The 23,987-nt window shown below is 34.6% G+C and overlaps 1 protein-coding gene across 2 annotated transcripts in view; it reads right to left on the bottom strand.

Moving 5' to 3' along the window:
* Positions 1-1,255: 1,255 nt before the first annotated feature.
* Positions 1,256-23,987, bottom strand: part of LOC135835815 (mucin-2-like) — a 151,018-nt gene continuing 128,286 nt past the window's right edge. For both annotated transcript variants that reach the window (XM_065350247.1, XM_065350248.1), the window contains exons 6-9: positions 18,436-18,514; positions 16,337-16,456; positions 12,418-12,498; positions 1,256-7,851 (exon numbers count right to left, since the gene is read on the bottom strand). In XM_065350247.1, coding sequence (XP_065206319.1) covers positions 3,709-7,851; positions 12,418-12,498; positions 16,337-16,456; positions 18,436-18,514 — 4,423 coding nt within the window. In that variant the 3' untranslated portion in view covers positions 1,256-3,708. The remainder of the gene's footprint in view (positions 7,852-12,417; positions 12,499-16,336; positions 16,457-18,435; positions 18,515-23,987) is intronic.

Raw genomic sequence — 23,987 nt, 5'->3', positions numbered from 1 at the left:
GCCGAAATTTATTCTGCAAACTAATTTCAATACGCTATGAAGTCGACTGCAGGTGATTTTCAAGTCGTTTTGGAGCCTCCAGCAATTTTTTGAAAATTACTGGAGCGTCCAGTAGATTTTTGAAACTTGAAATTTCCCCAAAATTTCATCAAATGGGGTTAGCAAGCCGAAATTTACTCTGCAAACTAATTTCAATACAATATGAAGTCGACTGCAGGTAATTTTCAAGTCGTTTTGGAGCCTCCAGCGATTTTTTGAAAATTACTGGAGGGTCCAGAAATTTCTCCAAAATTTCATCAAAATAAGGTTAGCAAGCTGAAATTAACTCTGCACTTCAATTTTAACACCTTCTGAAGACAACTTCAGGCGAGTTGAAGTAATTTTGGAGCCACCAGTGACTTTTTGAAAAGTTTCATCGCGTTTTTAGGAGAATTGAAATTTCGAAAAAGTAGCTGGAAGTTTCAAAACCACTTGAAACCACCATGCAGTCGACTTCATATTGTATTGAAATTAGTTTGCAGAGTAAATTTTGACTTGCTAACCCTATTAGTTTGTAAAATGAATTTCGGCTTTCCAACTCCATGTGATGAAATTTTGTGAGAATTTCGAGTTTCAAAAATCTGCTGGAGTCTCCAGTAATTTTCAAAAAATCGCTGGAGGCTCCAAAACGACTTGAAAATCACCTGCAGTCGACTTCATAGCGTATTGAAATTAGTTTGCAGAATGAATTTCGGCTTTCCAACTCCATTTGATGAAATTTTGAGAGAATTTCGAGTTTCAAAAATCTGCTGGAGGCTCCAGAACTGCTCAAAACGGTTTGAAACCGTTTCCAATGGATTTGGCAGGTCGAAAATAGGACATATCTCAAATTTCAGATTTCTAGGTCAATTTGGTAAAATTTTGATTTTTTTCTCACATTTTGGCCAAAATTTGATTTTTGAAAATTCACCAAAAATCGAAAAAGGCACTTTAACACTTGAAATTTTGACAGGTGATGAATTTTTGCCTGCTCTTTCGATCTACCTTTGTACGGTTTAAAAAATTCCGTGAAAGTCCTATGTTGGAACGCAAAACCTGCGATTTCGGCTGACCTGTCAATCAAAATGGCCGCCATTTTGTAAGTAGGGCCACTTTTTTTTTGAGGACAAGGGCTAGAAATGTTCCTTAGGACTTCCCCTTTAAGAAAAAAGTTGTCCCGGAGAATCGGCAGGGGGGTGCATGTGATCCTTATGCGGGCCCCCTGACTATAGGTACCTTATTTTTTTTTTTTTTTTTTTTTTTTTAAATTAAATTTTGAAACATCTGTTTTTACTTAGACCCAAGTATCCATTTTTTTGAAATCCAATTAAAGGTTGGAATTTTTTGACATTTTGAAATTGACCTTTTTTATTTTCCTTGTAAGCGTTTTGTTCAGAATTCTGAAAAGAATCAATTTTATTGTTTCAAGATCAGCATAGCCTATACTTATAGATCAAAAAAGTTTAGATTGAATTGGGATTCCGTTTCAAAGTTTTTGTTTTCCTGCTTAATCTGGTTTAAAATATTTGAAAATATAACGTATTTTCAAAATTATTTTGCATTGAATTATTATTTTTCTTTTTAGAATTCAACTCGCAAAATTATTCAACTTTTTTTTTAATGTGATTGAATTCCCATCCAAAAATAAAATTTAATTAGTTTTGTTTCAAATTCCTTCAACTATTAAATTTCTAATCTAACTGTTAGAATAGGTATTTGCCTTTTTTTTTTCTATTTTTTCCCCCTTTTCAAAAAATATTTTCGATATTAACGATTCGACGCGATTTTGTTGTTGATTTATTTACGAGTAGCAATCTTATTATTACGCAAATACGATTAGAAAACTCCAACTTTTGAGTTTAAAAATAGTTGACTGCGGCCAAATTGAATTTTAAACGATTTGTCAACCAATGAAATTATACCTACATATGCAATTTTTTCACAAATTTTTTTTGCTCAGACTAGTATTATGTAGTTTGTTACTTATACTTCGTCATACATCCTTCGTAGATATTTTGTAAAAATGTAAACAAGAATAATTCGAAATCTGTCGCTATGTTTCTGATTCTTATTTCTCTTTAAGCAGGTTCAACTTCAGTTTAATTCAACATTTGTTGAACAACTTTTTCAAATTGCGAAAACAAAATATACGATCTACTTTGATAAAAACCTTGAATTCCCAACACAAGCTTTTAAACAATAAAATTAGTCTGTACACTGGAATGTTATGAAATAAAACAGAAATTACGTATGTATTATATAAATATTTGAATCAATCAAACACCAAATGGCAAATCTATGAGTATGATAGGTATACCAGCAACATAGAAAGTACACACACAAACATGTGAAAAAGCGCTATCAAATCAAACTGCACGCAATAAATAGTAAGTAATGTGATTTGAAATAGCACCACGCGTTTGCAAACTAATATGTTCTTTTAATCCTCGTTCATAAGTAGCGTGGTCATGGCCGAGTAGTCAAGTTAGGTAGTTAGGAAACCGTAGGGTACCAGGTTCGATTCCCCGTTAGGTCATTAGGTTAGGAAATTTTCGTTAGGGATTAAAATTGTCAAAAATCCTCCACATCAAGTAGAATCCAACAGTGCAATAAAAATTCAAAATTGCACATCCCTTCCCCTTTATTTTAATTTTTTAAAATTTCATTTTGAAAATTGATATCATTGCTCAAAAGTAAAAATTACCTCACCACAAGTACTTTTTATTTCTCAAACAGTAAAAATTATCTCAAAACGAGCATTTTTTACTTAAACGCCTAATAATCTTTACACAATTGGTTCGAGTAATTTTTACTATTGAAATATAGTAAAAATTATTACGATAGAATAATTTTTACTTTTCAAATAGTAAAAATTACTTCAAGTGGAGTATTTCTTTCTTCACCACACATTAATTTTTACATTATTGGTTCGTGTAATTTTTACTATCATGGTACAGTAAAAGTCATTATGGAGGAATAATTTTTACCATGCCATCACATTAAAAATAATTTTGTGTGACCAGTTGAAAATACCAAGTTCTAAAATAAATTCTACTGTATTTTCGAATGGGATCCGGTTATTGTGCTAAAATAATAAAAATTACCTATACTTTTTTTTTTCCGTGCCGGTTTGCATATTTATTGTAACACACGAAATCAAAATACGAATAATAAACCGTCATACTTAGTTGGTCGGGAACGAAAAATTCATTTTCAGAAAAAATCAGTCCTTTGAATATTTTGATTGTGAAAGAAATGAAAAAAAATTAAGGTCGTTCGATTCGCGTACCAAAATAATATCACATTCAGTAAACCATCATAAAATACGTGGGTAGGTATACTTGATTGATACTCAATAAGAAAAAAATAATAAAAAAGTCACGTCTAAAAAACCTAATCCACATAGAGAAATAACTTCAAAATTGATTTACACAAGCACATAGGCTCATCGTATACATCATGACAGACTTGAAATTTTCAACACCAACAAAATACAAGTTTTATAGGTATACCGAAGAAAAAGCACCTTACACACATACGTATCTATTCGACTACTTACACGATAACTAATTGCAAACAAAACGAAAGAAAGAAAAAATGTAATTTTAAGCGTATTAAACAAAACAACTGGGTTCACTGATCAACACCATTTGATATTACAAGATGGAGGGACGGGTGAAGAACAAATAACTATTTTTTAACATGAAACGCAGCCTCGGACGTCGGCGCAGGCGGTTTAAGACTTTGATGCATCAGTGGATGCGATGGTAACTGACCATTTTGGATAGCATCCATCAACCACATCAATTCCCGACTGTACTGCTGCGGATGAAGAAAATTCATCGCAAGAGCTGGATTCAAAGGTGGGCTCAAGTGTAACGGTCCCATAGGCGAGGGATTTTTGGGGAACATCGGCGAATGCGGCGATCGGGATATCGGGGTCGATGGCGATCCGTTATCTAGTCGAAAATCGGCTTTACGAGCCGGAGACTTGTCTAGCTTAGCGATGGGAGACGGTTTCCGTTCGATTTTCGATAACGTTGGCGATGTTTTGGTTGCAGAAGATTTGGTATCGTTTTTAGCCATCGTTACAGGTATCATGTGAGGTGGCACAGAAGGTATAAGCTTTCGTTTCTCCGGTGATGGTTCAGATTTATCTGAAGATGGACTTTTACTGGAAGATGGCGATGATAGATCTAGAACGTTATCCGAATTCGCTGCTGGTTCAGCTGACGGATTTACATACAAGGTGTTTTTCAAGAATTGCAATCTCGCTTTAGCATCTTGAGTGATTAGTTTCGAATACTGAGCAGCGTTGATATCGATTAGCTTAGGTATACCTTGATGTCTGGCTTCCTTTCTGACGGACGTTGGCGAAGGAGTCTTAGTTTCAGTCGATTTCGAAGGGCTTGAAGCAGATTCCGCCGGAGAATATGACTTCTGTTTACCATTCATCGATTCAAAGGCACCGTTATGTTGGGAGCCGTTTTCTAGCATGGGCTTTTTAACCTCTGGTTCGCCATTTTGCTTTCCCATTGAATTTAAGCCATGTTTCAGCTTATTCGCCATGTTGCTAGATGAGGAAGAATTTCTAATGATGCGAACTCCGTTGCTCGGTAGTTTCTTGTTTAGATTTTTTATAGGAGAATTTTGAATGTTTTTACACATTGGAGCGTTGATAGGAGTCAGCGGAGGGATATTATTGGCGACGGAATCGTTAGGTTTGAAACAGGATACATCGTAGGATGTCTCAGGAGTAATACGTTTGTTCTGCTCCGGATGTGGATTCAAAGTGATCGATACCTCAGGTAGAATGTTAGGCGAGAATACCTTTTTGGGAGCAGCTGCATTGGTAGAAACGGATAACGTTTCACTGCTCTGCCTGCTCATCTTTATCTCAGGTTCTACTTTGGATTTCTTGTCATCAATGAAAGCTCGTTTAACGCCTACTTTATCATCCAAAGAAGACTTCTTGCCGATAATATGATTACTTTTAGGAGTGCCGTTGGCTAGAGGGGCATTGTTGGTGAAATTATGTTGAACCAGTTTTTGTAAGCTGCTTACTGGCGATGGCTTGGACATTTCTTTGGAGTTGGTAAATGAGATCTCTAGAGAAGAAGGTATTTTCGTGTTGGCTGGTATGTATTGTGAGGCGGCCAACTCTTTGGATGTAACCAATGTTGATGTGGTTGACGTCGATGTAAGCGTAATAAGCGGCGGAGGGAGCGACTTTGTTGATAATGAAATCGAAGTCGAAGAAGGAATTGATAACGATTTAGCTAAACTAGTCGTTGCAACCATTGAAGAAGTAGTATTTGTTTTGTTAGATGAAATTGGTACCTTAGACGACGTTGCTACTAGAGGAGGAGGCGGTTTCATCTTCGTCATTGGCAATATTGAAGTAAATATTGGCGTAGATTTCATCGATGAAGTGACCGTGGTTGGAGCAGATTTGGATGTTGCGATGCCGCTAATGGTTGTTCGCGTCGGAGCTGTTGCTGAAGTGACTTTTGATTGTGCTGGCACAACTGAATTGACAGACACTTTAGAGGGAATGATGCCTGGAGTTGATGATGAACCAATAACCACCTTAGCTGCTGACAATTCTGCTGATGTTTTCGAATGGCTACCAATTGCCGAAGATACAGTTGTCATAGTTGGAACTGTAGTAGTCTTCGAATTTACATTGGGCATTGATACAGAAGTTAGAGATGGTACCTTTCTACTAGGACTGGGTACAGGTGATGAAGTGGATGTAGATGTTTTAGTAGTAGAACTTGATGAAAATACAGAAGTTGATGCCGACGTCTTAGAAAATGAGGATGCCAAAGTCTGCGTTGAAGATTTAGTACCAGCATTTAGCGAGGATATCAAAGTAGATGTTGATACTTTGGTATGATGACTTGTTAAAGATGCTGAAGTCACTTGACTGGGCAAAGATGATGAAGTCAGCAATGGCGTTTTATCACCAGAACATGATGTAGCCACAGAAGTCACCGTTGATGTTTTTAAATCAGAGCCAGTTGCAGGTACTGAAGTAGACAAAGGTATTTTTACATCAGAACATGGTGCAGATGCTGCAGTCAATGTTGGTGGTTTTGCATCAGAATTCAATGCCGATGGTGAGGTTATCATTTCAGCGCTTGGCACAGGTGCTAAAGTTGATGTCAATGTTTGTACACCAGAACTTGGTGTAGATGACACATTCACAGAAGTTGATGATGTCTTCATATCAGAATTCAATGAAGAGACTGAAGTCAACGGCAATGTCTTCATACCAGAACTTGGTGAGGATGATGAAGATGATGATACAAAACTTGACAATGATGCTGACGTCAACTCAGGTACTTTGGTATTGGGACTTGGCAATGACAATGAAGTTGACATGGCAGTTTCTGCACTGGTACTTTTTGCAGCTGACACTGGAATTGTAGCATTATCGGGAGCTGACACGGTGGTCTTTCCATCACAATTCTGGTCTGACACAAGAGCTTTATTAGCGGTGCTTTGAGCAGATATTTTGGTACTTGAACCAGAACTTTTCACAGGAACTTCTGTCCTTGGGCTAGGAGTTTCAACAGGTACAGAGATTTTTACACTAGGACTTGGAGCTCTTCCAGATGACACAGGAGTTTTCCTACCATTTATGCTACCATTCGGTACTGATACCACCACCATTGGAACACCGCTCTGGTTAGATTTTCTTCTAACAGTCATTATCAGTGTATTTTTGCCAGTATTTGCAATACTGGACACAGGATCAGTCTTTGCAACTGCTGATGAAACTGGTTGGCTTACTACTGGCTCAGCAACGATAGGCTTCAGCAAGTTTTTATCAGGTGTCGAATTTGCATGAGTAATTGAAGAATTGAGGGTTTTCACACAACCACTATTTGTTGTCGATTTTTTTCTACCAATCACTACAGGCGTCTTTCTGCCAGCATTTGCAATATTGGACATTGGTTCAGTCTTTGCAACTACTGATGGAACTGGTTGGTTTACTACTGTTTCAGGAACAATGGGTTTCAAAGAATTTGCATCAAGTGCCAAACTCGAATGATTACTTGCAGAATTATTAGTAGTTGTAGCAGAGGTAGTCTTTGGCACTGATTCAGTTGATGTTAATGGTACTAAAGATGGTTTCATATCCGGTGTTTCCAGGTTACTTGAGACATTATTGCTATCTTCGGATGGTTTACGAGGATGTTTTGGCAATTGTTTCTTTGAAACTTCAGGTTTATCAAAGTCACTCAATATGGATGATATTGACAGATATGATCTAATAGGAGTTGGATTCTTTGCTTCTGAAGAAATTGGTTTCAAATTTGACACCGTTGATTTTAGTTTCAATCTAATAGCTTCTTTCTTATCAGCAGTGGTATTTCTATATTTGGCAGAAGCGGTTTTGCCCGTTGTCATCGTTGATACTGGAGATGACTTGGCACTGGGAGTTTTGGATGATATTGAAGGATTACTCGAGTTTATATTGACAATTTTACTCAACAGAGGAAGTTTTTCAGCACTTGCAGTCCCATTAATGCTTGTACTAGTTCCTTTGCAGCCTTCTGCAATATTTTCTTTTACTTTTGATGCAGTGGCACTGGGAGATGTAGGAGTACCGGGCCGTTTGACGGTATCACCGTTGATTAGGTCAACCTTATTGTCTTCATCGACATCTAACTCGTTGCCGTTTTTGAGAACAGCTTGCTCCTGTTCTGAAGCAGGGGACAATTGACTAGAATCATGTTCGACTGCATCCATCGCTATTTTATCCGCAGGTTCCGTGACAGTCGTTAAGATATTTATTTTGTAATAAAGTCTCATCGGCGAATTCTGCAACACACAAAACAAACCAATCATACATTAGTTTACCATCAAAAACACCAATACTGTTACTGAAGCATAAACAAGAAACCTTGACTATGTAGGTAGGTACTAATATAAAGTAATAACGTAAATGCATATAGGGTTGTTTTGTTTATTATTTCTGGGGGTAGCTTCGGGCTATATATGTATAGGATAATCTACCCCGAATAATAGAAACAGAACTTCACCAACATCAACACATAGCTCGGCGTGGCGCGATGATGAGCCAGACACGAAGGGAGCATTTCTCGCTTGGTTGCCTTTATATTTTCTACACTCCTTCTTTTTCTTTCTTTCATTTCCTTTTCTCTTACACCTCATCATCGTGGTCTTCGATTCCCTTCTACAGGATCTTCTTGTCTTCTTCTATACCACAGTTACAACAATGTTAGCGCAGCACTCTGCTCTGCTTTGAAAAACTCCTGCCAAGCCGGCACTCTTTTCGTATTGCTTTTTCTTCCTTCTTCTTGTTCTTTCCAGTTTTCCTTATTTTCCCATCGGCATTATGCCGCCGCCTGCACCTCAGCTTCCATCAGAGCACAAGTTCTCGTTTTCAAAATTGTGCCCTTTACGTAAAAGTCCTTTCTTTCTCCTTTATATTCCTCTTTACACTCATACACTACATTCGATTATGCTCATTCTGCTTCTCGTCGATATCATCTTGTGGAGAGAAAAATAAAGATAGAAAAAGAGAATGCGCTCATTTATGCGCCCACAAAACCACAACGCAGCGCCGAATCAAATTTGATAGGAGATTTCCACGCTTCGTATCTACGCTGCAATACGTGCACAAATACTAGGTATAATATGTTGTGTACAGGGTGTCCCATTAAACGCCAGACAATCTTCTACTTTAGGTACAAGGCGGTATCATCAGGAAAGAATCATCAAAATTGAATTGTTTCATTTTTTAAAAAGTATTCCGAACTACTGGCACTTTGAATATTAAAACAAAAAGTGAATATGGTAGCCGTTTGATAGGACACTATTTCTCATTTTATTTCATTCCACCCCCGGCGTTTATAAATAATCTTTTCACCATTCATCGTATTCGAGATTCGAACATAAATCTATACACAGACACACAGACTCGCGAAGCTAATAGCGAATAAACGATCTCCAAGCCTATGATTAATGGAAAATACGCCAGCCAGCATCCCTCGCAGCTTGTTTCACAGTCCCTTTCCTCTTTCTCCGCACAGATTGCAACGTAGTTGTACACAACGAACCGAGAAATGTGGTTTTAACCCATAAAATTGGACGTACTCGTCGAAGCGTATTTCCTCTCTGGCTCTTCGCAGCGTGTCAAAAAATGGAATAATTTTTTTCAATTTTGAATAAAATTAATTAAGTAAGTATATTGCTCTAATTATTATAAGAAACAAAATTCTATTTTGTTGGATTTCATACCAATGGAATAAACATTTACGTCGTCGGATGACTTTTTGCTCTTTTGTACCAGTATATCTTCTACCTACATAGACATTCGTATTATTTTATTTTATTTTACATTTTACTTCACAAAGAAGTTTTAGCTTTTGCAACAAAAAAAAAAAAAAAAAAAAAAAACAGATTTTTTGCTCCAGAACGCTAGTTTTTCTCTGTGTATTGTTTATTCGAAATAGAAGAAAGAAAGCGAGAAAAAACAGATTATCCTTATACTGCCATCTTATATGACGTATAACAGCAAAAAATAAAAGGAAAGGAAAAATAATGCAAATACTCGTAACTTGCCGCTGGCACATTCCACACTTTACATATTAGCTTTCATGAACATGACCGCGAAGAATACGAAAACATAACAACAAAACAATACGAAGTATTGTGAAATATAAAATTGTAATTTCACCTAATGCACTCGATTTCAACAAAATGTTTTGTTCTAAAAGAAAAAACCAAATAGGAGTGGGTAGATTTCATAACCATGAATGAATAAATTAATTCAACTACCCATAAGTTCAAAAATCGACACCCCTCTCCCAAAAATTGATTGCCAAATTTTTTTCAAATCTCCTTTACATTTTTGAATTGAAAAAAAAAGATTTTTCACAAGTGTTTCCTCAATTTTAAAATTTTATATGCATACGAAATTTTAAAAAATTGACATATGGGTAGATAATTACAAAAAAATTTGAGAGTTTGAAAAAAGAAATCAATTTAAACAATTTTCATATTTTGATGGATCGGTCTTATCCAGTTACAACAGGGTGTCCACTCATTTCTGGAAATGATTTTCCCTGACTTTTCCAGGTTTTCCAGACCAATTTTGCCATTTTTCCGGAGAATTTTTTAAAAATTTTCTATGCTTACCCCACACTTTAATTAAAGAGGATTGGGGGGGGGGGGGTAATTTTATTTCATAAGCTTCTCTTCGAACTAGATACTTCTTCGGATATAAAAAACAGCTAAACTTCGATTATCAACTTTTTAAATTAAAAATAAATAAATAAATAAAACATGCATCAATTTTGGCCAATTTAGGTATACAATATTCGTATGACTTATAAATTTTTTTTTTTCTGGATTTTTGGAGGCCTGAAAACATGAAATTTGTCTCTATTTTAAAATGAGAAACAAATTAGCCCGCGAGGGCTAGAACTTTTAAAAATTTTCATTTCGAGATGCCTAAAAACGAGTTTTTTTTTAATGCGAAGAGTTTATTTTTTGGTTTCTTAAATTTTAATATTGGAATGATGTTTTTTTGAAAGAAGTTACTTTGGAAAAAGAAAAGGGAACAGGCTCGAGCGAAAGCTTCTGAAAATTTGCATTTCGAGAGGCATAAAAACGAGGTTTTTTTCATGCGAGGACAAGTAGTTTTTTTTGGCTTTTAAAATTTTAGAATTTAAATGATGCTTTTTTTGGAAGGAAGTTAATGACAAAGAAAACAGGACAGGCCCAAGCGAGGGCGAAAGCTCTTGTAAATTTGTATTTCAAGATGCATAAAAACGATGTTTTTTTTTGTGAGGAGTTCATTTTTTGGTTTCAAAACTTGATTTTTATTATCTAGAAATGTTCATTTTGCCTTCGAAACAGAAAAAACAAGCCCGAGCGAAACGAGGGCAAAAGCTTCTGAAAATTTGTCTTTCGAGAAGTAAAAAATAACGTTTTTCTTTCATCACAGGTCCTTATCCAAAATTTGCAATTGATCGTTTTTTTAAAATTCCAGGGATTTTGGGTGAAAATTACGAAATTCCCTGACTTTTCCAGGTTTTCCAGTCTTGTGGACACCCTGTACAATGAACGATCTCTCCCTATTTGGAATTTACGAGTGTTATTTTCTTCTTTTTTTAAATAGAAATTTCAGGGAAAAACTAGAAAAAACATATAATTTTTAAACGAACCAAGAATTTGCACCGGAGGGCAAAATTCATTATTGAAAATGTAGATATAATTTTGAAAATTAAAAAAAAAAATGCTCCAAAAAATTTGTCCCCTCTCATGCAAAATATTGCAATTCCAAACGGAAATCAGTGATAAATTTACGTCTCGAGAAAAAACGAATAAAAAAACTGCCTCACTTTTATATCCATTTAATTTTCCATTAGATTAATTTTAAACGTTGAAAAGCTCAACAAACGCGATCAAATCAAACCACAGGAAACAATAAACGCTATAAATACATCGCCCGGTGGTTTTTCTTGATTGCTCGACTAGATACGAGTAATAGCAATTAAATTCATATCCATATCAAACACTAGACTCTACACCGTTGGTTTCTTGATAATACGCGTGAGCACGAAAAGGGTACGTGGTTAAATAAAATAGGGGAACGGTTTCAATACCAAGAGGGGTAAAAATGAATAATAAATTATTGCTCGAATAGTTGAACCGCGTGTAAGTTAATAAGCATAAGTATTTTATAATATTTAACAGCGTATTCGATCGATCCATAAAATTATACCATCCATTACCCATTTAAAATTTAGTACAAGTATCCAGCATGAAAAAATAAAAATTCTCCCAATAAAACAAGAATCAAACTTTTTCCACTTTCTGACAAAATCCTAGGGTAACAGAAACTAGTAGATATTTGAAATCTCCACTCGACTCCCATTCGAGACAAATTCAGTCATAAATCTCGCTGTGGCGATGGCGCGGGCGGTGCTGCGCGTGTGCGCGTGCTGATGTTATACCTAACATCGTAACGAAATTTCAAATTACACGCGATAAATTAGGAAAACTCCGAAAAGCTTTCAACTAAGTTAACTAAATTACCATTTCTCGAGGCTAAATCAAACCACCAGGCCTACAACAAATACGTACGCAACGAATACAAAAATACAGCAATATTTTAAATTGAGAAAAAAGCCCTTCTGAGGTGGGGTGTTGGCAGATTCGGCATGAATAATCTGGTTGCGGTGAAAAATTTAAACGTTTATTTCGATTCGATTATGATTCAATGAACAAGAATTCGATCTTTTTGCATTGCGGGAACCCTTCCAAGAATGATAAGTTCACGTAAAAATATATGTATTATGTATAACTTTTGAGCAATAAATATCGTAATTTTTGAAACAGTGAAACTCTACTTACTCTTTTCCAAGCGTAAATATAGGCGATATCCATCAAGGAATATTCATCTGGTAGAGACTCCCTTCTGTAGAATAATTCAACCTGAAATCAAATTCGTCACCAATCGTATTAGTAAATTATGTACCTACATTACATTGAAATTCTTTTGTATAATTCTTAATTGATAGAGTGTACATTAAAGATAGATCAGTTTTACTTAATCAAAATTTCTAAAAACAAAACAAGACACCAAATGAACTGAAACAAAAATAAACTTGCACAGAAATATGTTGAGGACACGTTAAAGCCCTCCCCCGTCCTTCTTCAAGTTTCAAACATGCACTTAATGTACGACCATCTACCCACATTACTTTTCAAATTTCAAAAAAAGAAAAAATTGAATAATTTAGGAAATATTTAAAAAATTGATCATTATAAAAAAATATATTCGAACTCAAAAAAAGTAGCAAAGACTGAGGAACGTGTTTCTTAAAAGAAGAAATTGTAATAATTAAAAGAATGGAAATTGAATTGTTTCAAACAATTGCAGCTAAGGTAAATGAATAATGATTGAATTGAACTTTATTTTAATGTCACCAAAAGTTTTATTTTTTATCAATTTCTCTACATACATTTAAAAAGGGTTTTAGTCTATGTACCCCACATTACCTGCATTTACCCTACAAAAACATTGGCAAAAAAAAATGTGAAAATGCCTACTTTAAAATAATTATGTATATGTATAACAACAATTTTAATGTTTCTTGGAAAGTTTGGAAAAACTGAAAATTATTATTCAATAGTATTTTTTGAAATAGGTAGAATAATTGAAACATCATGAATGAAAAAAAACTAAAAATTATTTTTCAAAAATATGCTTAAAAATATTTTTGAATCGCTGGAAATTTTCAAAAAATCGAAATGGACAATTATTGGCCCAAAGCCAAATATTAGTATTTTTTCATATTTTCTTTTCAATGCTACCTACATCAAATTTTTAAAACGAATGTGCTCATCAAACGTCACAAAGTTTAAGCTTATGAAATTTCCAAAAATTTCACCAACGTTGAAAAATGATGACGATGAGAATTTCAAAATTATTGCAGGAAGTAGTCCAATTTTTTTTGTCAATATGTACCTTTATAAAAATTTCAAGTAATTGACTACAATTAGCAACTTCTATCATAAGTAGGTATATTGAAATTCAAAGAGCAGGGCCTGAGAGGTCTCTCCTCCTAGGATGGACAGATGGACACTGTGAATAATCGGTACCCTTTTGAAAACCCAAGTGATTTAAATCCCAGCTCCTCAAAATGCAAAAAATGTCATCGACTAATAGATTTTCCTGAGCCACAACAAAACATGGCATGGCATTGATATTCAGAAGGGGTGCGTAAAGGTTGGGCCATCAATTTCTTATGTTGAGCATATTGCCAACTTTTTTATTTCAAAGGGCAAAAATTTTAGACAAAAAATGTGTAATTCTCACATTTATTGATATTTTTATTTTTTTAAAGTAAAAAACAAAACGGAATTATATTGACACCTCACTCATAATTTCGTGTCCATGACCAATTTCCTCGTGCACAGCAATTTGCCTATCCTTTTAATTAAAGGGGCAAAAAATTTCAAGCTTCTGACGTGTACAAGAATTATTGTTCAAAATTTTTTGTCTCTTCAACTAAAACAGTAGGCAACTTGCTCAACGCGACAAATTAACGGCAGAGCATATGCAAACGTATCAGGAATCGTTACCACCCTCTTATCACTCGTTCCTGCGGAGCAAATGCAGGAAGAGACCGGTTTGTGACATTTGTCACGGTGCTGCGGTCGGCCGGTTAAACTAATTTTTGAAAATGTAGGAATTAGCAGAATTGGAAAAGAAATGATCAATGATCATGGTGACTTTTCATCAAAACAAACTTTTGATGAATTTCAATATTTTTTGACCACCAGGATTGAATGGTGCAGTCATTTTTTGTAAAAACGTACTAAAATCCATCTATAATACAGATTTTAAATTCATTTAGTACGTTTAGAAACAAAATGAGCATTTAGTACATTTTGAAAAAAAAATGAAAAATTTGATTCCCACTTTTTAAACACATTGGTAATTTTTTCCTACGTTTTGTGTTGTGATTGTGATCTGGTGCGTCATTTTATCGAGTAATTTAATTTTTGAAAAAAGTCATCATGAAAAAATGAGCAATGTGTTGATACAAAGGGAATCAGATTTTTCATTTTTTTTTTCAAAACGTACCAAATGAGACTAATAAGTGAATTTGGGTTTGTGTTTTGAACTTTTTGCCTTTTAACTCGGAAAAAAACTTCTTTGAACACCCAATCAAGTATAAGCTTTTCAACAATTTTTTCCTATTCCTGAAAAATTACACTTTTTGCATTCAGTACGTTTTGAAACCCAAGCGTTCAACCGTCCTTCACCTTTCTTCTTTTTTTTTTTTTTGAAAATTGGAAGGTGAATTGGAAATAACTTGTGGAGAACTCCTCAGAAGATTGTGACCAAAAATTTTGAGTGTGTGACTCAACTCAGTGGCCTAGTCAAGCCGACTGATACGATCCCTTGTTGGTGAAAATTTCAAAGAAAACAATTACACATTTGACATTAGACTACCAAAATTTGAAATTTTGGTACAAAAGTAACGGTCTAAATCAGTGCCCCCAAAATGTCTCCCTCGGTGTTTTGAAGCCTTCCCACAGCTCATTTCCAATCGCCCTCTAATTTTCTAAAAAAAAAAAAAAAAAAAAAAAAACAAAGACAAAGACGACCTATCCTATTAAGTATACAGTATAGTAAAATAAATCAACCCTTTCGTGTTCGATAGGAAGGTATATGGTAAAAAACCAGCTCGTATACACGAAGCTGACTGGCGTCTATAGGTCTAGCTAAGGTCACCTATCGAAATTGCCTCCACCTTGGTTGGAAATCCGCCTTTTATCGCGTAATATTCCACCATGTCGAATAGTACTCGTATATGTATGTAGTTGAACATACACTCTAATGCCAAAGCAGGCCGACATAACGCCATATAATCTCATTACCGCACAAGCACACTAAACGCATCGTCAACATTAAACGCTAAATCCTCGTGTATCGAATATCGAATGCCTCTTGCACTTTGCCTCGTGTAGTGTAATACTTATTCATTCGTGAGCTGTGAACCCGTACAACGTTCCGAGGCCAGAAAAAACTCATTCTTTTTGCTACAAAATTATTACATCACTATGTATGTATGTCTTATGATGTACAACCACTGCAGTGCACATGTTCGTGTACCTGGACCTAGGATAGTGATGTTCATCTACATACACATATCTTCAATCGCCGCAAATACACACCTTTTTAGGTAGCTAAAGCTAAATACACGAGTACCTACCTCACCTATACATTCATGAAAAACTCGATAGAAAGATATCGTGTCATTTATATAGCCAACAAAGGAGTTGAAACGACACGCGAGTTTATCCACTTAAAGTTATGAAAAAGCTTCATAATAATGAACGATGACGTAGCATCGAGGTTATCCGCATTCGATGTCCAGTGTAATACAGATTGTCTTAGTACAGCCATCGGAGCCAGAGTACAACTTCGCTCTCATATGACTATTACGAGACGTTAGAATTATACCACGATAAAAAGCAAGCGATTCATGAAACCGCATCCGCTTCATGGTATGAAAGAATAGATATAGGTATATCCCATTTCCATAATTTTGTAAATGTAACGACAGCATGACCATATTAAAAACAAATCAGTTGAACAGAATAACCAAGGCAGAGGCAGTGAGACATTCATAAGGTATCCCCGAAGCGACACCTTTTACGAAAAAAATCTATGATAAGGTATATACTAGGTACTTCCCTTCAACGCTCAAAGGTCAAAAAAATAATCAAATTTTAAAAACACAAAACTAAACTTTACCTTATGTTCGTCTTCTAAATTATATTTCAGTCTGATAAGCTTCTTCAACTCCATCACATGTACAGTTGCCGGACACGAAAAGTGTTTCGTAGGCAAAACATCATCGTCGTCTAAATTGTTCTGTAAATACAACAAAGAAAAAAAAACTCCTGTAAGTTTCTTCTTTAAATCACATCTCGAAAAATTAAAAATTGTTTGCTGGCCTCGTTACATTTGCTTACGTAGTAGTCTTCTATCTATAAACATTAAATACAAATAGCGGCAACAAGAACTCCGTGAGCAAGGCGGTGTAAGGTGGCGTTTGTAACGAGAGCCAGAAAACTTTCGAATCACCTTATCCATCCGCTATATCTTATCGTATATAGTACTATACCCAAAGACCTACACGGTTTTCGTCGAAGAAATCGTACAGAAAATTAATCGTGTTCAACTTTACAACTTATAACGCTCGAGCACGCTGATTAAATGCGCCAACTCGTTAACTCAATTAGCATCCTCGACAAAACGTCTACATTTAGATGTACGTAATTATGTATACCGGGTGTCCCAGTTTGCATCGTCAGCAGGCCTGCGTGAACATCGCTCAGATTTACATACGTAGAATTTATTAGCATATTTTGTAGCCTATATACAACCTACATGTGTACGATCTAGTTTTAAAATTGAAAATGTGACGCGAGGTTAGATCTAGGTAGGTAAGGTACCAGGAATGTGAACTTTGAAACTAAATTTTCAAACGAATCTCAGTTTTGTGCTTTAGTACACAAAAACAACCATACGCCTAGAATAACTTCATTATCTAAATTCTCAGAAGCCAGACCGGATATTGTAAGATCAAATTAGCTCAAATTATGGGGTTTAGGTAATTTTTTCAATTTCCTGCAAGAGTTCAATAATTTTTCACTTCAAGTTTTCAAGCGTCAGAAAACCCAACTAGTAGACAAACATCCTGCTCAAGAAACATATTTATTATCCATGTCAAAATTTGAACTCTTTGGGAGCACAGCACAGCACAGAATTTTGCTACAGCAAATTTATGAATTTTAGTGACTAAAAATTATCAAAATTGTGTAAAAAATCCAAAAGTTATTCAATTTTTTGAAAAAAAAACAACAACGTCTTATATATATGTAAAATTTAGTGAAAAATTTACACAATGTCGACATATTTTTCTAAAATTGACAGAAAGTACAAAAATTTAAAAAAAACTTGCAGTAATTCACCAAAACTTTGTAGTGATTTAATAAAAATTATCAGCAAACCAAAAAATTGCCAAAAATTACCAGTAATTATCAAAAATTACCAGTAATTACCAAATTAGCAGTAATTTACTAGTAGTTTAACAGAAATTTACCAGGAATTCCGGATTTACCAGTAATTTACCAGGATTTATCAGTAATTTACCAGGAATTACCAGTAATTTATTAAGAATTACCAGTAATTTACTAAGAATTACCAGTAATTTACTAAGAATTACCAGTAATTTACTAAAAATTACCAGTAATTTACTAAAAATTACCAGTAATTTACCAGTAATTTACTAGAAATTTGAATTACTAGTAATTTACCAAAAATATGGGGCAACGTCTTCTTGTCATGCTAATTTTTAAATCATTCATTTTTGAAAGTTTGACATAATTTAAGCAATTCAATGATTTATTTTCTGATTTCTTAAATTAAAGTCAGACTTGATATTCAAAGTCTACTTAAATGTTAGTAGAAATTTCTGAAATTGGTGATTTTTTCCAGCGTTTGAAAGTTTGACTTTACATTATTTTTTCCCTAGGTTTTAAATGGCTGACATGGAATTAAGAACTCAGTAGAATTATCATTTTCCAAAATTTCAAATTTCAGACAGACCTCTGGCCAGCGCAAAAAACATATCTATGTCCACTCCATAAACATCAAGTGACATGGTGAGCTGTTGGGAGTCAATGACAGATGGTCTTTATAATTTATAGTCCACTGAAGAGACGTCGATAAAAAAATTGAATTCAGACCAATGTCATAAAGACGACTTTAATTTCTACCATCGAATCAAACTAGGACACCCGGTATAGTATGTACATGTATTCAAGGGGAAAAAAAATTAAACTTACTTTATTCGCCGACGACTTGAATTTATTGTAATTAACTCGATGGGAGCCGGCTGTTTCCCATTCTTCTTTTTCTTTAGATCTGCAAGAAAAAAGATGAAAAAATTAATTAAAAAAAAATTTATATAAGCGTTTACATAATATAGGTATTCATAATTATCAATAAGCATCACCCTCTTCCCTTCCCCTTTCCATCTATAAAGTCACTTTTTCACTAATATTTGTCTCCTGTAACGGATGCTATCGGCAGCAATTCTTAAATCATCGTCTCGCTATAAAAAGCGAAAAAATAACCATTTGCCCATTTTTTTCTCACCTAAATGGATTGGAAGTCCGCACTAGAGGTCGAAAAAGGGGTACTTGGGAGTGCAAGTGCAACTATGCTAAGGTTATTATTTTCCCCGAAGAGGATGAATTGCTTCGTTGGTGTCGTAGAATAAAATGGCCACACCACACCCCTTATCGTCTACCTACCCATATTACTTTCCACAAAGTCAGCGAATAACTGCTTTTCATCGCCCTTCTTTTTCGATAAAATACCCTTTAATATGTTGGCCACGCGATGATACACAACTTTCTTTCCAAAACCCAAAATTGAACACTTTAAGTGCGTTTTCAAGATATCAAAATAAGTGTAATACTCGTACATATTGAAGAAAGCTTTCAATAATATCAATAGCGGTATCGCGATCGCGGTTTTAAGTTTCCACACGAGCGTTCATCGTTCACGTGGCACGTGTTTAATGAAGAGAATTTCCCATCGTGATCCGATCAGCAACATCTTGAAATAACTCTCGGTAATCACACATCTTCACACTTCATTAAAATAAAAATAAAAATCCCGTTCTCAACTCCCTCCTTATAGTGAATTTTTGCCCCTTTTTAACGGCGTGTAATGAAATATCTACTTTATATAGAAATGATCGTCTACAATATTTAAAGACGTTAAGAAACTTGGTGATAGAAAAAAAAAACACGACGAAAAACTCCTTCTTGGGAAACTTTTTTTTGCAAAAAAAAACCACACTTATCGAAAACTTTCTCACAGTTGACTCGGCTGCGTGAACCCTAAATCCGTACAATTCGTTGCACTTAATCCGTAATTTATAGATTTTATCAAACGTATACTGAGTGTAAAAAGTAATAAACCCTGCAGCCTCATACTGCTGAGAAGATATTATGCTTGGAGCTGGAGCGAGTATAAGAAGAACTACTTGAGATTGGACTTTTCGTCTTTTTTGGGCGCACAACTCGAATATTTTAGCTTTTGTTAGCTTAAGTTTGCTTCTGATACGTACGCATGAGCGACTGCAGCAGTTCTACACGAAAAATGTAATTAATTCGGAAGGCGAAATCGAAAAAGATACAAGTATAGTTACTAAGTGTAGACATTAGACAACCTTTCGGACGTAATTATCTCGCGTATTCGCTTTTCCTTTGATCGTACACCCCAAACGAATTCCTTAAAAGAAACTTAAACTTGTAAGAAGCTCGTTACCTCTCTCTATATAACTCTTTTTATACGTACTCGAGTGAGCACGCCATGCCACACAGCATACGTATTACGTACTATGTAGACGTGCATTACACCCGGATCGAATTCCATCTTTAGAATTTCAACATTGGTATGGGTATATTTATAGTAGTGTACCTACTCTGAGTTCGGTATTTATTTAAATTTGTAATATCATTTTTTTTCTTGTATTCAAAACAAGGTCGATTTATAATTCTTTGATGAGGAGGGGAGGAAGAAAAAAGCTTTAACAACATTTCAAAGATGGAAAAAGTTGAATGCTGCAAAAGTTTCAAGCAAAAAGTTATTTGTGATTTGATGAAGATTTTTTTTTTTTTGAAATCTTAATGCTTTTACATACGTAAAATTGTCAGGCAAATGGGCAGCAAATATTAGAAAAAGTTTTTCCATGAGTATGATAGCTAAAAAACATATAAAAATACTAATTTTCATTATAGGAAAATTTTCCTAAATGAACAATAGGATCTCGATTTCATAATTCAAATTACGAAACATTTAACAATTAAAATTAATTTTCTCCTGAAAAGAAAGGAGTGGTATATTTCCCTGCAGCCAACTGAAAATTTTTCGAACTATAGGCAAAGAATAATTCAAAAAGCACCTGAAAATACGCAACCCCTTAGACTAAATTTTAGGAGCTGAATTTCATTTTTCATTTTTTTAAGAAATAAAATTCCAATTTGAATCATTTTTTACAAAAAACTCAAAATTTGATCAAACTGAAGTGGAATTCTGAGATTCAGTCTGAACCTTGTTTTTGAGCTCCTGAATCGATTGTATTGATAAAGCCATTAAAACCCAATCGCCTTTTTTGAAAAATGTTGGGTCTGGGTGATGTTTATTGAAGGCATATTCTTCTTCAATTTTCCTTAATCGTCTTTTCTTTCGTATGAAAGTCTCGATTAATTGACGTGGTGTCATTTTGTCAATTTTTTGCGTATCTTGTTCAATGGTGTATACAGCTTTCTTGGCTATAAAGAATCAGCAATGATGTTGGTAAATTCATGTTTTCTTGCAAAAACATGAATAAATTCGACGTTGTCGAATTCTTTGCGAAGTTCAAGAATTTCTTTGAATAGATGTTCATGATAGACTGGTTTATTCCTTGAATTCTTCCAGTTGTTGGTTTGCCATAGTGAACAAGTATTATTGAGTGCTTTGATGGCATAAGTGGAGTCACTCAGTAATTTTACTTTCTTGATCTCATTTTCTTTGAGTACTTGTAAAGCTGTACGGATTGCAATTAATTCAGTGAGGTTGTTAGAAATTGTGTATTGAGTACTTGTTATGCGCTCAGAAATATTTAATATTGAGTCTGGTGCAAAACAAATACCTATTCCTGCGCACCTCGATATCCTGAAGACATTCCGATGGAAGATGAAAATCAACTGGCACTAGAGTCGGCTGAACCTCAGCCACCAGTGCAAGATTAGAACCGACCTGGAGCCTCCATAATGAAGTTTCAAATTGATTAGAAAATTATGTTACTCAAGTAGGTATTCATTTCTATATTTTACTTTCAGGTGTTTTTGTAAATTTTTTTAATAACTATATTTTTCATTGGTTTGATGATTTTTTTGTTGTAAAATTTTCCATCAGCTAGGTTCAGAAAAATCTGCAAAAAATGAGCCCAAATAAAATTAAACATCGACAAACTCGAGCTTATCACCTTTCTGACAATTCTGGCGAACGACAAACTTTTTATTTTATAATCTTTCAAAATTTACAAGAGAAAATTTTATATTTGAATTAACAAGAAAAAATTCAAGAATTTGGGTCTAAATTGATCGAAAGTGTTTCAAGGATAGTTGAACTGAGTTTGTTTAGGGGCTGAATTTCTTCTTAGGTCTTCTTTTACGAATATAAAAATCTCTACTAATCACTCAAATTTCAACTCTGTTATTTATTTTATCAAATGATTTCTTCAAAGAAAATAAGCCCTTGAATCTTGTTAAAGCCATAAATCGAAAACTTAAATTCAGCATCTACATTATTTGGTTTGATAATAAATATACATATGTTAGTGTCGGTATTTCTAAATGTCCGTTTGATTTTTATCACAAGGCAAACATTCGAGGTGTTCGTCGGAAAAAGCATGGTCTGAAACGCCTACAATGAAAATTTCAGTTTACCCAAATTTTTGAAAATACTGTTTTTTTTTCAATTAGGAAAGAAGGTGTATACCTACTCTTTCAAAGAAAATTGTTAAAATGTTTCCATTTTCAGAAAAAACGAGAAAATTAAAAAAAAATTAATTCATGTAAAAATTGGTAACTATAAAGTTTTATTGAGGAATTAAAAAAGCAAAACTGACATTATCAACAGAATACAGGACTTCTTATGGCAATTGAGGCAAAAAAAAGACTTTTTGACAGTCTTGACAAAAAACCAAGACCTTTTGACAATTTTGACAAAAACCCAAACTTTTTGACAATTTTGGAAAAAATAGAACTTTTAGTAGCCAATTTTGGTAAAAACAGAACTGATTTGACACAATTTAAGACTTTTTGCCAATTTTAACAAAAAATGGAGCTTTTATATAGACAACGAAGGCAAAAATTAATCCTTTTTGGATAAGAACCTATTTAGGCAAAAAAGCAAGAATTTCATAGCAATTATGGTGATAATTAGGACTTTATGATAATTTTGGCAAAAAAAGTCATCCTTATAATACATGCTGTAGGAAAAATGACTGTCTGACAATTTTGACAAAAAACTGGACTTTTTAGGCATTCTGAAATAAAAAACACAGGTTTTCTTCGGCAATTCAGGCAAAAATCTAATCTACATTCATAAGAAAAGAATGAAGGAAGAACAATTTATATGGTAACCAAGTCAAGAATTTTCAAATTTAAAACTTGATGAAAAATTGGAAATTTTGTCTCGAGTCTTCTTGTTCCTGAACCCCATTTTTTACATAATTGCTTCAAAAGCCCAGACCTACGGTTAAAACCTCGGTGGCCGTACGGTCATTTTATAAATTTATTTAAATGATGCATACTCGTAAAAGCAACGGACATCTAAATTCGCAGATCAAGAGGGTGGTTAAAGCGCAAGGCCGTCCAGTGCGGCGTTCGACACGGTGTCAACTGTGTCAACGTTTGGTACATTTGCACAGAATCAGAAACAAAACGTTATCACAAAAATTGGGTGACTGACGAGTGGTGTATGACACAGACGCACACACGAACGAACGTATGTACGAGTAGAGTACTACTGGTGTGGCGTAAGAATGAAACAGAAAGGGAAGAGATTTCGTATTCGTTTTGGTGGGATGCAATTATTACGCTAGAATTCACGCCGAAAGGGTTGACTGTGCGGTTGACATGTTAGACGAGTGAAATGGAATTTATATACTACACTCGTACGCCAAGTGGTCCGGCATATGTCTTTAAAAGCGATAATAATTTCACCCTTGGCCTATAGCTCTGCCTGTATACTCGGTATATATTTTCACATCGTATACGAGGATATTCAGGCCTAACTTGAGAATTCTTATGTATATGTATGGATGGCGGTGCTAATCGTAAGATTTCTCTAGTAAGCTGCGATTGACTCATATTATAGGAAACTTTGAGTAGGGTATCGAAATAGGGTACTAGTGGATTACGATTTGCTTCAATAAAAATATTGATACGATTAACATCGATTTTCGAGACAAGTAAGCAAATACGAACAGAAGTTGAAAAAAATTCGACTCGTTCTTCCTCCCTTCATGTCATATTCCTAATTTCCTACACCCGCTGCGTTTAGGTATTCATCAGTATTCATGTACGTGTCGAATTTGTAAATTATAGTCGATCGTATAACCATAATAATTTCAGTGGCAAACACGTAGACTACCTTAACTAATACCCATACCCATACCTACCCATAGTATACATATCTACTCGTACGTCATATTTAGCCATGTAGTAATAAAACAATTCCAGAGCGCATAACCTTCGCACATAAAATTACCCATTAACGACAATGAAACGGTCATTTCCAAGCGACGAGGGGAATACGAACACAGTAAGTA

The sequence above is a fragment of the Planococcus citri genome, chromosome 2 (assembly GCF_950023065.1).
Source record: "Planococcus citri chromosome 2, ihPlaCitr1.1, whole genome shotgun sequence".
NCBI lineage: Eukaryota > Metazoa > Arthropoda > Insecta > Hemiptera > Pseudococcidae > Planococcus > Planococcus citri.
The sequence above is the reverse complement of the archived record's forward strand: the minus strand, read 5'-3'. Positions and strand labels throughout refer to the sequence as shown.